The 15398-nt window shown below is 37.8% G+C and overlaps 4 protein-coding genes across 4 annotated transcripts; all 4 read right to left on the bottom strand.

Moving 5' to 3' along the window:
* Positions 1–886: 886 nt before the first annotated feature.
* LOC125867154 (receptor-like protein EIX2) lies at positions 887–2197 on the bottom strand. The gene has a single exon (XM_049547582.1). The coding sequence runs from the start codon at positions 2195–2197 to the stop codon at positions 887–889; it is 1311 nt and encodes a 436-aa protein (XP_049403539.1).
* A 73-nt stretch (positions 2198–2270) lies between these two features.
* Positions 2271–3209, bottom strand: LOC125867152 (receptor-like protein EIX1). The gene has a single exon (XM_049547581.1). It carries the CDS (start codon positions 3207–3209, stop codon positions 2271–2273), a length of 939 nt encoding a protein of 312 aa, XP_049403538.1.
* Positions 3210–9991: 6782 nt separating this feature from the next.
* On the bottom strand, positions 9992–10703 carry LOC125867151 (uncharacterized). Its single transcript, XM_049547580.1, has 2 exons — positions 10343–10703; positions 9992–10125 (listed from the first exon to the last, which is right to left on the bottom strand). The coding sequence occupies exons 1-2, from the start codon at positions 10701–10703 to the stop codon at positions 9992–9994; spliced, it is 495 nt and encodes a 164-aa protein (XP_049403537.1).
* Positions 10704–13314: 2611 nt separating this feature from the next.
* On the bottom strand, positions 13315–14247 carry LOC125867150 (uncharacterized). The gene has a single exon (XM_049547579.1). The coding sequence runs from the start codon at positions 14245–14247 to the stop codon at positions 13315–13317; it is 933 nt and encodes a 310-aa protein (XP_049403536.1).
* Between the last annotated feature and the right edge of the window lie 1151 nt (positions 14248–15398).

Below are 15398 nucleotides of genomic sequence, written 5' to 3'. Positions count from 1 at the left end.
CCTTATTTATTATTTTTCGACTAGTATTTATCATACTTATTGAACTTTTTGATATTATATTGTGCCTATAAAATACTTTTTATTCGTGATTTTTTAATGTTATGCTTGATGATTATGATATTTTTTTAATCAAAAAGCAATATTTTTTGTTGAAATGAATTTTTTATAACATTTTATTAATATAATGTTTGATTTCATATGCACATTCAGATATTGAAAACAAATAGTTTGATTCAGTGTTCATATTTGGAGACAACATCTTAATATTCAGATGTGTATTCAGATCTAAACACCTAGCTCTTAATGCAAATCTTAATGTTCAGACGTGTATTCAGATTCAGATGTCTTAATTTTAATGAAAACAAATGAGGCCCTCATTTGTTTGCACTTAATGGAGGTCCAAACCTTAATCATTCAGATTCAATCCATTAAGTGTGTTTGGTTTTTAGCCCATTAAGTCCATTTGTTTCTTTTCTCAAAAAGCCTCTTAATGGACCTGAAAATGTCTAAATAGATCAGGTCTGCTACAATAGATTTTCCTTTCAAAGACAATATTTATTACTACAAAAACATTTAGCAACAATTGAGTTAATGACATTGTATTCAAAATCATTTAAAATTTAGTGACATTTATATAGAGTGTTGGTTATAAACATCAATATTCATTATTGCCACGAAATCCCATTATTTGTTGCAGTGTCTAGGACCTTAAGATGTATTTGCTCCCAAAACATTTTCATTAATAGTAACATTTTATTGTCATAGATGAGAAACATCACATACTATATAACACCATTGGTGACTACAAACATGCAATTCTTTTATGAAAGAATCTAGACTTGTAAACTTACCTATGACATTATGTAGCTTGTTGTTTGCTAATTAACTAGCTCCAGAGCATCTTCAATCTGCGTAGACACATAATTGTTGTGACAAAGATCCAATTCGCGACGTTGATGAACAGATGAAAGCAAGCATCTCTACATGATTTATTGAAGACTAAAGTAAATATCACTCCCCAAAATCCAACAATGAATCCACTACACACAGATACATAAAACCCAAACGACAATAACATATCATCGTCTTCATCAACATTGTTGGTTCTGCTTGTATGATCATCATGAACAGGGCACTTTTCGAGTGGTGGACCACAAAGTTCATTGTTTCCTGAATATGAGGAAGGATTAAAACTTTGCAATTGAGTGCTCGAAGGAATTTCCCCTGACAAATTGTTACTCGATAAGTCTAAAACACTTAGGAAATTTAATCGAGCAAGACTTGTTGGAATTCGTCCTGTTAACTGATTTCGAGACAGATCAAGAGACTCTAACATTTCCATCATCCCAATTCCTTGTACGATGTGTCCTGTTAAGTTGTTTCGTGAAAGGTTTAGTGAAAGTAGTCCATCTAATTGTGTGATTTCATCAGGAACTCTTCCAACTAATTTGTTACTTGAAAAATCGATGATCTTCAACAATCCGAGTGTTTTATTGTACACAAATTCACTATTTTTCCATTGAACTAATGCATCTCCCATGTATTCTTCAACGAAAGAATAAAAACCATCTCCGTTTTGTTCACCCAAATCAAAAAGAATGCTTGAGGTTGAACTATTACTCTGAAGCAATGATGTGATATTGTTGAGACAATGCGGGATTTCTCCCGATAAGATGTTATGAGAAAGATCCAAAATATGGATTTTATTCAGATGACACAAATTCGAAGGTATATTTCCATCGAATTTATTGGCTCTCAAACTCAAGACAATCAAAAATGTTAAATCTGAGCCAATCCATGATGGAATTTCTCCAATTAAATTATTTCCACCAACATCCAGGATTGTCAACATAAAACAGTTTTTCAAAGAGGTTGGAAGATGACCAGTAAAGTTGTTGTTACGCAACTGTAGAGATTGAATATCCATCAAATATCCAATAGAGCTAGGAATTTTACCGTATAGCTTGTTGTTAGCTAAATTAAGAACGGCTAGTTCTTCGAAATTCATGAAACAATTAGTGGGAAGTTCTCCTGAAAGCATGTTATGCGAGAGGTCAATGGTACGGAACAAAGAGTTGGCTATTTTGCACAAGAAAGATATTGATCCAACAAACTTGTTTTTCGAAAGGTTCAATGTTTCCAAGTTTGATGAGAATGATGGGACTAAACCTGATAAGTTATTTGAACTAAAATCCATTATTGGATAATTAGTTTCCTTCGATGGTAGAAACTTGGAAGACAAATCAGGAACTTGTCCACTTATTTTGTTATTAGAAAATGTTGAAGTACATCATTTCAGGAGAAAGATCCCAAAACCAGTTAGGAGCTATATCTGATATACCAACAAAAGAGATATCAAGATATGAATACGTCTTCTGAGTTCGTAGCCATTGAGGGAAACGATTCCCCATTTCACAACGCGAGAGTCCTATAACTTGTAACTTGAAAGGAGGAATCCAATCAGGCCTCAACTGAAGAGAGAATGAGTTATACGACAAGTCCAACACTTTTAAGTTGGAAAGATTTGAAAGATGTGGTTCTGTGATTGGACCTTGGAAAGAATTTGAATTGATTTTCAATATCTCGAGTTTTGAAAGTTGTTCAATATTTTGAGGTAACCTCCCTTTGAATTTGTTATTGCTCAAATACAACTCTCTTAAAGCTGAAAACATTGTTAAGTAGTTTGGAAACAATCCTGTAATTTGATTCGAAGATAAATCGAGAATCTTCAAATGTGTAAGGTTACTAAATGAGTAAGGAATTTCACCTGATAAGTTAGCACCTTGAAGATTAAGGTATTCTAGTCTTGGAAATGAACCAATGAAATCTGGTATTCGACTTGTACCAAAATCATTGTTACTAAGGTCCAAGTACTTCAAATCCTGCAATTCAAGCAAGGAAGGAGTAATATTACCTTTCAAGTGTTGATCCACTTGATCTAGAAAAGGTTGTGGTATATAGTGAATATCAACCATCACGACATGACCTGTTTTGTTGCTACACTTTACACCTTTCCAACGACAACATTCTTGTTTCTCTTCTTCTCTCCCCCACGATGAGAGGATATCGTAGTCATCTATCACACCTTGCTTAAACTGGACAAGAGCTTCTCTTTCCTTCTCAATGCATAATGTTTTACCCCAACTTGTTTCAAGTCCTATGAACATTGAAAATGCAATAATGAATTGTAGAAACCTATTGATTTTCATTTTCTTCTGCAAAGTGATCAACCAAGTTTTAGAAATATACTAGTGATTAAGATAGCCTTAAAACGTTTACTCGAAAATAATCAATATAGACCTTGGTCTCTAAGAAAAAGTTAGACTTGGACTTGGTCTTGGTACACAAGTTCTTGGAAAATTCTAATAATTCAAGTGTGGTAAGTAAGATGAGACAATGACATATACCAACTCATTATGACTGCATGCAGCTTGAAGACTTACCAGTTTGATTACAGAAGTCAAATTTGGTAGAATAAGATCCTATAGCCTTTCTACGTGACAAGGTAGAGGTAAAGTCTTGCATACACGCTATGACTAAAGTCTTGCATACACGCTATGACTAGTATAACAAAAATAACTTTTAGCAGCAATAAATACGTATATTAACAAAGAGTGCTAAAACCTTTATCGATATTAGTTAATTGTCATTAGACCTAATGTTGCTATGCTAAGGACATTAACAAAAAGTGTTAATTGCCTCTATAATAATATACTTAGTGGCAATTAAGCTATTACCGCTAAAAATTATTTTTTATGTAGTGTAAAGCTTTGTGCATTTAGAGGGAGAGGCAAGCTCTTTTTTGTGAGTTCTTTCTCCGTGGTTTTTAGGCCAACTTTTTGCCGCGCAACTAATTCCACAGAATATCTACCACATCCCACCAACATTAAGTATCAATTAACTATCCACCAAAACTGGGATAGATGGAAAGAAATCACCGTATTTTTGTGTCTGCTTGAATTCTTTATTTGCTCTTAGAACTAACAGTAGCGCTTGCTGTTTTCAAATTGTGATGTTTCATCTCATCATAATGCTTGATAGTGATGTCATTGTCACATTTACTACAATGTTTAATTCTCAACTAATATGGGTTTCCCTAGAACTTGTGTACTAATTAAGACCTAGTCTACCCTTGTACCAAACAAGCTCTTCTTTGTGAGTTTTTTCCTTTTTAGATAACCGTGGTTTCTAGGCCAACTTTCGAGCACTTCGACTATTCCACGGGATATCTATATATCACCTTCCACCAGTAACATGTACCAGGTAACTGTAACCACCAAGGCTAGATAGATAGAAAGAAATCACCTAGTACGTTTTTGTTTATGTTAGAATTCTCTAATGAGCTCTATTAATGGGTAAATTTTTGCACTATATTGATTAGGGAACTTTAAGTTGTGTTATTTAATTCATTGTACTTCTACAAGTTCTTAGTATTGGCGCATCTTCCCTGTAATAGTGGATAGTCAGTTGTAGTTGTTAGTTAGTTATTTACTACTTATAAGTTTAGTACTCCACATTCATTTTGAAGAGTCCACTAGGAATACACTTCCTATAGAATAGGAGTTGTTGTTGGTCTTCACTTGTATTTAAAAAGTTTCTCTGCACATTATTAAAAGATAATAGATTTAATCTTTTTCCATCCTGAATCTTTGTGGTGTCAGGGCTCTTCTAAACTCCAATGAGTATCGATAAATCTGTTCATCTCTTTAATTTTTTTTCTCATTCATCTATCATGGTGACTCCAAGCACTTCTGTCTTTACTGTTGATAACACTACCCACCTGGTTCAATTTAATCCAGGCTCCCAGCTACCCATAAAGCTTACGGGTTCAAGCAATTTTGTTATTTGGAAGGCTCAGGTTGAATCTCTCGTGTTAGGCCACGACCTTTACGGTTATCTTAGATGGAACCATGACAACGCCGTCCAAGACTGTCCTCGAGAATGCTTCAGAGGTACCCAACCCTACGTACAAAATCTGGTTTCGATAGGACCAGTTGATTCGCAATCCCTTGATGTATCAGTTGACCAAACCATTACCTCTGCAATCACAAACACTTCCACCTCCAAGCAAGCGTGGGACGCACTACATCACTTGTATGCCAACAAGTCACATACACGAGTTTTCAGTCTTCGCAACTCCTTAGCGACAATTACAAAAAACTCTCGCAGGATGATTGCATATCTACAACAGATCAGGAATGTTGCGGATAAACTTGCAACTGTAGGAGCTCCTATTTAAGATGATGAACTTGCTGTAAAAATACTCAGTGGTATAGGACCTGAGTATGATTCAATTTCCGCTGCTATCTAAGCACGTGATGCACCTATTTCGTATGAAGACTTGTATAACAAGCTTCTCAACAGAGAGCTCTTTCTTCAACATAAAGAGCCTCACCAAGCAGCGTCGTCCATAATTGTTGCTATGGCGCAACGATCTTCCACACACCTGCACCTCCTCAACCACGTCGTCCAATTTGCCAGTTATGTGGTCGTATTGGACACACTGCTAATGTATGTCATTCCTGCTCTCATAACCACTTAGAAGCCAAGGCACACTATGCTTCGATGCCTTGGATTGTTGATTCCGGAGCGTCACATCATGTGACCACTGACTCACAACAACTTGACAGTTCGGAAGACTACACCGGGACTGAGCAAATCACCATAGGTAATGGTAACAAAATACCTGTCACTCACACTGGTAATATTCGGTTAGATGCTTTCAACAAAAAAAATCACCTTTCAAATACCCTTTGTGCCCCAACTATTAAACGTAATCTTATATATGTGTCTACATTTTGTCAAGACAACCTGACATCCATGGAATTTTTTTCGTCTTCTTTTCTTGTGAAGGATTTGAGCACGGGGGCAGTGTTGGCACGCAACCATAATAGAGATGGACTTTATGAATGACCCTTTGGAGGAGGCCAATGCAATCTGAGCTACCAAACAACTAAGGTGGAATCTCAAGAATCTTGGCATAGACGATTAGGACATCTAAATAAAATAATGCTTAAAACGCTCTTACATAAGTTTTCAATTCCTGTTTCCCATTTAGAAAAGTTTGATTATTGAAATTCTTACTCTTCTAATAAAAGTCATCAACTACCTTTTTCTCAGAATACTTTACGGAGCACAAATCCTTTGCAAATTATTTTTAGTGATCTCTGGGGGACCTCACCAGCTTTGTCGATTGATAAACAATTATATTATGTATTTTTTGTTGATCAGTTTACGAAATATATTTGGCTTTATACAGTTAAAAACAAAAAGTGAGGTTCAAGCAATTTTTTCCAAATTTAAACCCCTTGTTGAAAACTATTTTCATACTAAAATCCTCTCGGTGTACACTAATGGTGGTGGTGAGTTTGCAGGCCTCAAGCCACTCCTTGCCAACGGCATTGAGCACCTTATATCTCCTTGATGCTTATCGTGACTAACGACACTATCCTACGGTATAATTGTCTACGATCGTCGATAATATAGTAACCCAACCAAGGGTTGGGGTCGTGTCCTAAGGGAGCGGTTTTGAGAATTGTTAGAAAAATAGAATTACTTTCTAACTAGTCGTAGCTAAAAATATTAACGAACAAAAACATAGTAAATAAAATGGGGTGACACGAAAGTGTCAAATATCAAATGGGGGTTTTGTAACAAGTGATAAAACAACAAAATAAACAAGAAAATCAAGTATGGGGAAATGTTCTTGGGATGTGACCGTAATATAAGTTGAGATAAATTGTTGGGTACATGCTTTCAATAGGAAATTTGCAAGACAATAGTGACTAGGCTAAGCTTTAAATGGAAATAAGTTCCCTCTCGGGCAACTTACCCCGTTTCAAATGTGTTCCTCTCGGACAACCATTTGCCGCATGAAGACCAGCCTATGCCTTACCCCACTCACTCTCTAGAGCTGAGTGTTCGGATATGGGACTAGGGCTCACCTTCTCGGGCTGAACCTCATGTTGACCCACTCCTTAGGTAATCAGTCTAGTGGTTTTGGTTTCGCGACCTCCCTCTCGGGCAAGCCGAAAAACATAAGTGACTTTGTATTTGCAACTACAAACCCTTTAGATTAAACCACAACCACTAGATGAAATAACCATTAAAATACATCTAACCTATCAGCAAGAAAGACCTAACAAGAATATCAATCCATATTTGCTAAATCACACCCCAAGAATAGGGTTTTTAGCCACACATTAAGAAATAAGAAATTATACCTAACATGATAATGAAATCAATTGGGTATAAGAAATTAAACCTTAAATTAAGCAAAGGAAAATGAATAGAAAAGACCCACTTCCAATTTGGGGAAAAAGGACTTATTTCTTCAAGTCTCCACAAAAACTCTCTCCAAACTTGAGAGAAAAAATATCCGCTTAAGTTTGTTCTAAAGTGAAAATAATAATAATAATCGTTCCACTCCAAATTGTTCTTTTTAAAATAAAATTCTAACTAGTATTTATAGTTTTCATAGATTATGTTGCGGAGGATTATTCGGCGACATTAGTCGAGATCGTCGATGAACTCGGCGATCCGCCTTTTGGTCAGCTCATCGCCTTCAATGTCTTGCCTTTAGCATCCTCACATTCTGGATCATTGGGCGGTACAGTACTACTTCGTGGAACTGATCGAAGACTCGCCGACTGCTCTTTTCCTCGCCTTTTGATCCACTTCCTTCAAGGCTTCGTGTACTGGAACGAAGGGCGGTTCATGTCGTTTCGGTGACTCACCAAGTTGAACTCGATGATCCATAGGATTCCATTTCTTGTTCTTTTTAGCCCTATTTGCTCAGTTTTGTGCCTAAGTGTCCATGCTTCCACTAAAACTTTAAATAGCTGAAACTTCAGCATTTTAATCAGGTATTGAGATAAAACAAGCATTCATGAACACTATTTCCATTAAAAATAAAGCCCTAAATGAGTCCAATTTGTGAACTCATTAATACCCCCAACTTAAACGTTTGTTTGTCCTCAAGCAAACTCAAGTTCAGCCGTTCAAAAAGGGTGCCTTAAACAGTGCTACACAAGACTAAATCATAAATGCATACAACAAGACTCAATTTACTTATTCAATGATCAATTTTGTACTCAAAGATTCAAATTGTGACACACCACCACCAAATATTCTCATGCTCGCAATACTTGCTACTTGTGCAAGTTCAAGCTCAACAAAAATATCTAAATGCCCTCACGTAAAGAATAATTCCATATTCACACACAGATATGAGTCAATTTAAGATCAAGAATCAGATACAACGCTCACACTCAAAAAGATGAACACAATGCATGTTTTCACCCATAGGTTTGCCCATATTTTCCAATTGACTTTCGATTCAGCTTACTCAAGATCAAAAAGGTCTTTCTAAGGCTTGTAATGAGGCTAAGTGCAAAGGTATGGTCATTTAGGCTCAGTGACTTTTTCCTCGTGAGTTGTGGCATTCTCAAGGCATTCCATTCTTTTCCTTTATCAATTCTTTTTTAGTGCTTCTAAGTCACTCTTTTTTTGTTTTATTCTCCTCCATGGATTGCTTGAAACCCGATTCCCTTCGTACTTTATTCCACATTTCATATATATATTATTAGTATTTTATTTTTATTTTTTTATTTTTTTATTTTTTTGAATTGAATTGAAAGGATTCCATTTTTATGCAATACCATGGGTTAAGGGGGACTTTTCTTTCACTTCTTGACTTCTCCTTTTCCCTTTCACCACACCCCCAACTTTGGCCTAAGTTGGTTATTCGTAAACCACAACTCAAGAGGATTGTAAGTAGCGGTTCAAGTAAAGTTTAGGGTTCATCAAGGTTCTTCCAAAGAAAGGTAAGGCTCAAAGGGTGTTCAAAAGAGTTTCACACGCTCACGGGTAGACAACAAAAAGAGGTATATGTTAGATTGGTTCATACTCTTCAAAAGTTGCCTAAGATCATATCAAGAGTACACCTTTCTAAATCAATCAGACTAACGGGGCAAATTCTAGGTTTATTCATGCATGGTTCAAAGTAAGTTAATCACACAAGGCATCGATACTTCAGTCAAGCAAGACTACACACGTTTGCTAGTATGCAACGGTCATCACAGGAGAATCAATTTGCTAAATGGCTAGTCACAACGAAATGCAAAGAGTGCACATATTGTCTATGTAACTTCAATTGGCCTCGTCGTAGCCGTGCATTCATGTTTGTTCAAATGAGAGCACTATTCAAGTCATCGATATTGATCGAAACCGAGACTTATTTTTTTGCAAAAGAACAGCCACTTTCAACACAAGAGGTGGTGAATTTTTTTTGAAAAGATCAAAATTATTTTGCAAGTAAAACAACAGGAGCCATAAGCTCAAGCATCCACAGAAAAGCAATATTTAAAACACAAATTAAAGCAAACAACCCAAATATATACAGAACAAAACATGAATGTCAACACAAAAGGTGTGGGCCTCACCCCACCACAAATAAAGAGTGTTTGTCCTAAAATGCAAGTAATAAGTGTTAAGTGGGAGTTGATAAAGTAAACCAGTTGACCCAGAGATATTTTGATCAACTAGTTGCAAATGAAGCTAGATCTCTCAAAAATAACTCGGGGTGTTGAAAGACCAACCTTGTGTGAAGATGCTCGGCTGCCATGCAATCCACAACAGAGTACAATTTAGCAACGCAAATACTCTAATAATACATGAAATATAAAACTAGCGTGCAAGTGTGAGTTCGGGCGTATGAAAAAGTGAGGTAGGCAGTAAATCGGACGCTTTGAAACCTTTGCTTGGAGGACTTTCCAGTTATCTCCTATTCAGTGACATTAATTATACTGGTATGTTCAGTCGGCGACACGCCGAATATTTAGCTTCCTCGCGAAAGATTACAGGACCTCTGGTTGCAGGTGAGTGCGAACGGCGGTTTGCATTGTGCTCGCCTACAGGGTCGGCGATTCGCCGCTAAATGTTTTTTTTACGTGCGCCGAGTTTTACAGACTTCAACCCAGACTAGGAGAGTTCAAATTTTTACGTGTGCTGAATCAGTCCGCAGTTCGCCAAAGATGTCCTGAGCTTGCCGATTCTTTCTGCGTGTCACTGAATGGACTTGTGGTGCCCTTATTTGCACTGTTCGTTCACTATCCACGCTTTTATCTGCACAATTGACGCATTATTATTTTATCAAACAGATGTAATTGGTAAGAATCTTGGTTGCCTCCCAATAAACGCCTTATTTAACGTCTTCGCTCGACGTAGGAATACTATCAAACATCCTCCAAATACAATTCTTCAACTAAAGCGATTTCCTGGCAGTCCCCAAGGTATAACTTTAAACGATGTCTGTTAACTTTAAATGGGGGTCCTTCTATACCTTCAAATTCTATGGCACCATTGGTGAACACTCGTGTCACTCTAAAAGGCCCAGACCATTTGGTTTTTAGCTTTCCTGGAAAGAGCCTTAGTCGTGAGTTGTACAATAACACCCAATCTCCCACATTGAATTCCCTCTGGACTATTCGTGTGTCGTGCCATTTCTTTATTTTCTCTTTGTAAATGGCTGAGCTGTCATATGATCTGAGCTTGAACTCATCTATTTCATTCAACTGGTCCAACCTCTCCCTTGAAGCCTTTGTCCAATCTAAATTCAGAGCTTTCAATTCCCATAAGACTTTATGTTCTAGATCAACAGGTAAATAACATGATTTACCAAAAACTAGTTGATATGGGGACATTCATATAGGTGTCTTATAAGCAGTCTGATATGCCCACAGGGCATCGTCAAGCTTTCTACACCAATCGGTTTTGCTACCAATTACTGTCTTGGAAAAAATGCTTTTGATCTCACGATTCGACACCTCAACTTATCCGCTCATTTGGGGTGATATGGAGTGGCGACCTTGTGTTTTACTCCGTATTTGCTCAATGCACTAGAAAACCACTTATTGCAAAAATGCGATCCTCCATCTCTAATGATTACTCTTAGAGTGCCAAACCGTGCAAAGATGCACCGTTTCAACAATTGGACAACGCTTCTTACTTCATTATTCGGGAGTGCGACAGTCTCCCCCCATTTGGACACATAGTCCACAACTACTAAGATATACTTGTATCCAAACGAGCTGACAAATGAGCCCATGAAATCAATTCCCCACACATCGAATAGTTCGATTTCCAAAATAGGTGTAAGGGGTAACTCGTGTCTTCTTGACACTCCGCCTTACTGCTGACATTGAGGACATCTATTTGCAAAATCGTGGGAATCTTTGTAAAGAGAAGGCCAATAATAACCACTTTGGAGAATCTTAGCTGCGGTACGATTTCCACTATGATGACCCCCTACTGGTGATATGTGGCAGACATGGAGGATCTCTGTTGATTTTTCTTCCGGAACACATCTTCTTATGACATGATCAGCACATTCCCGAAATAAGTATGGCTCATCCCAAAAGTATCTTTTAACATCAAATAGGAACCTCTTTCGTTGGTAAGAGTTTAACTCATCGAGAATCAACCCACATACGATGTAGTTTGCAAAGTCAGCATTCAATGGCACGTGTCTGAGCAACATTGCAAATATCTGCTCGTCTGGGAATGAGTCATTTATTTCCTTTTCCTGCTCAGTACCTGTTTTACTCTCTAACTGCGATAGGTGATCTGCAACTTAATTCTCGCAACTTTTTTGATCTTTCACCTCAAAATTGAATTATTGCAAGAGTAGCACCCATCTTATCAGTCTTGGCTTCGCATTCTTTTTTGCCATGAGGTATCGGAGTGCTGCATCGTCTGTATGAACAACTACTTTAGTGCCTAGCAAGTATGCCCGAAACTTTTTGAAAGAATAGACCACTGCTAGCAACTCTTGTTCAGTGACTGTGTAATTTTGCTGGGCACTATTTAGAGTCTTGCTTGCGTAATAAATTAGATGAAACAGTTTGGTCTACTTTTGTTCTAATACTACACCTAGTGTCATCCCACTCGCATCACACATTACTTCAAATGGTTCTAACCAATTGGGGCTGATGATAATTGGTGTGGATATTAATTTCTCCTTCAAACATTTAAATGCTGCCATACAAGCATCATCAAAGTAGAATTTCACTTTCTTCTCTAAGAGTTTGCATAGCGATTGTGCAATCTTTGAGAAATCCTTAATGAATCTCCGATAGAAGCCTACATGGCCCAAGAAACTGCAAATCCCCTTTACAGAGATCGGTGGTGGTAGTTTCTCAATAACCTCAATTTTTGTTTTGTCAACTTCCAGCCCTTGTTGCGACACTTTATGCCCAAACACAATGCCTTATTTCACCATGAAATGACATTTCTCCCAATTTAGGACTAGATTAGTTTCCACACACCTTTGGAACACTCGCTCTAAATGTGTCAAACATTCTTCAAATGTGTCTCCCACGACTGAGAAATCATCCATGAAGAATTCCAAAGAGTCCTCAACCATATCTGCAAAGATGGACAATATGCATCATTGAAAAGTTGTTATTGCATTACAAAGTCCAAATGACATCCTTTTGAATGCAAAGGTCCCATAAGGGCATGTGAAAGTAGTTTTCTCTTGATCTTTTAGTGCGATAGATATCTGGTTGTATCCAGAGTATCCATCCAAAAAATAATACCACCCTCTCTCTGATAACCTATCAAGCATCCGGTCTATGAAAGGCATTGGAAAATAGTATTTTTCAGTCCATGAGTTTAGCTTTCGATAATCCATGCACACCATCCATCCCGTTACAGGTCTAGTCGGCACAAGCTCTCCTTTAGCATTTGGGACCACTTTATGCCACCCATTTTTGGTACGCATTACACTGGGCTGACCCATTTGTTGTCTGAAATCGGATAGATTACTCCTGCATCAAGCCACTTGATGATCTTCTTTTTTTCTACCTCTTGCATCGAGAGGTTCAACCTTCACTGATGCTCCACACTGGATTTGCATTCACTGTCCAGCTGAATCTTATGGGTGGAGATACCGAGCGGGATGCCTACGATATCAATTATGATCCATCTGATCACTTTTATGTGCTTCTGCAGTACTTCAACTAACACTTTTACTTGCCCCTTCACTCAGATTTGCTGCAATATTCTTTGGTAGAGTGTTGTTAGTTCCCAAGGAAACATACTTGAGATGGGATGGGAGTACTTTCAATTCTAGATCGAGTTGGCGGCTCTTCAATTGATGGCTTTGCAGGTGGGCTGCATCAAATTTTTAGGTCGATATCCAACTTAATTGGATTTCGTGCATATGCTCCTAACCCTATTAGGGCTGCGATCATTTTAGCATATTCCTGAATTTCTGATTCGTCATGATTTGAAAGTGTTGACTCAAGAGGCTCATTCTTGAGGCAGCAGATGGCTCACACTTACCACTGCTTCATCTATAACATCTTCAGTAGACATTACATGGATATCACTTGGTTGCTTCATGGATTTGCATATGTTGAAGGTTACCTCATCGTTATTCACACGGAATTTCAACTTGTCACTTTCAACATCCACTAATGCTCTGTCGATTGCTAAGAATGGCCTTCCCAAAATAATGGGGACCTCAGCATCAATATCATAGGCTAAAATCACAAAGTCAGCTGGAAATATGAACCGATCTACTTTGACCAAGATATCGTAGAGGATCCCAACAGGATGTTTGATCGATCGATCTGCCATGAGAAGTCTCATTGTAGTTGCATTTGGTTCTCCCAATCTAAATTGTTTGTATATGGCATATGGCATCAAGTTGATGCTTGATCCTAGGTCACATAAAGTCTTGGAAAATTGGAGCATTCCAATAGTACACGGGATGGTGAAAGCACCAGGGTCTTCTCTTTTAGTGATTAACTCATTTGTCATGATCGTACTGCAACTATGAGGCACTTCAATCGTTTCATAAACCAAGATCCTCTTCTTGGTGACTAACTTTTTCATGAATTTAGCATACCCTGGAATCTCCAGCAATGCTTCCACCATATGAAGGTTTATGGACACCTTCTTAAACACAGATAAGAATATTTTAAACTTTTCATCTTCATTCTTCTTTTTCAAACATTGGGGAAAAGGTGGAGGAATTTTGGGTAATGGTTGTATTATTTTTGGAGTTTCATTGTGCTGATTCTTTCTTTCTTGTGCTTTCTTGCCGATGTTTTGATGATCGGTAATTTCTGCTTCTACCCCACCCTGATTTTCCTCACGTTCTTCTCCTTCATTACCTATCGGTACTTTCCCGCTACAGGTAATTACAACCAGTTTTTCTTCCTCATTTTCCTTTGGCATCTTGGTTGTTAGTTAAGCCGATAGGAGATTCAATTGACCTTTTAGCATCTTGATGGCATTAGCATGAGAGTTCACCTTGCTATTTAGTGAAGAAAAATCATCTCTCATTCCCTTTAGCAAATCAACAGAGCCTTCAAATTGTCAATAGATCATTTACCCTAGGGTTGTTGTCACTCCCCCTTGATGTCGGGCTGTCACTCAATTGAGTTTGGTATTCTTCATGATCATTATGCTCAGTCCACTCTTGGAAATATCTCCTAGGTCTTTCACCTCTAGGGTGGTTTCAACCTTGATTTCCAACCCGCGGTTGATAGTGTGGGTGGAACCCTCCTCATTCCTTCTGTGGTTCCGACCTTGATTTCCTCATGATTTCAAGTTATCAAAAAAAGAACCCCCTCTGCGCGAAACACTTCACAATTGCCTTTCATGTGCTCTTGTAAATCTTCCATCTGAGACAACATCTTTTTGATGTTTTCATCCCTCTCTTTTTCTTTATCGAGTTGCTCTTGCGTTAGCCTGAAATACAGAGGGGAGACTTGGTCTTCTTTGGTGTACCAAGCTTGATTTACTTTTGCCATACAATCTAGGAGAAATGAGGCCACCTCAAAGGGTTGTAGTATTATGTTACCTTGGACCAATTGATCAGCTATCCCTTTGTTGACTGAATCAAGACTTCGGTAAAAATATTGGAATAACAACTCACTTGGCAACCCATGTGTTGGGCATTTTCGCAGAGACCGTTTATATCTAATCCATGACTCATAAATTGGTTCACTCGCTTTTTGTTTGAAATTCTGAATGTTGTCCTTCAACTTCATCATTTTTTACGGGGGAAAGAATCTATTATGGAAAGTTGTGACTAATTTTTTCCATGATGTGATAAAACTTTTGGAAAGCTCAGACAACCACTTAGTGGCAGCTCCTGTCAGTGACTATGGGAATAAGCAAAGCCAGATGGCTTCTTGCGACCAATTTTTGAATGACAACGGAGCACATACGTCCAAAAAGCTTTGGATATGTTCATGTGAGTCTTCATGATCCAATCCTCCATATAGGCCCCTTGAATGTATGAGATGGAGTGTTGTGCTAGTGACTTCAAAATTTTCGTTTCCACTACCCTGCAGCAAGCGAATTGCACCTATTTCACCCAA

The sequence above is a fragment of the Solanum stenotomum genome, chromosome 6 (genome assembly GCF_019186545.1).
Source record: "Solanum stenotomum isolate F172 chromosome 6, ASM1918654v1, whole genome shotgun sequence".
Taxonomy (NCBI): domain Eukaryota; kingdom Viridiplantae; phylum Streptophyta; class Magnoliopsida; order Solanales; family Solanaceae; genus Solanum; species Solanum stenotomum.
The sequence above is the reverse complement of the archived record's forward strand: the minus strand, read 5'-3'. Positions and strand labels throughout refer to the sequence as shown.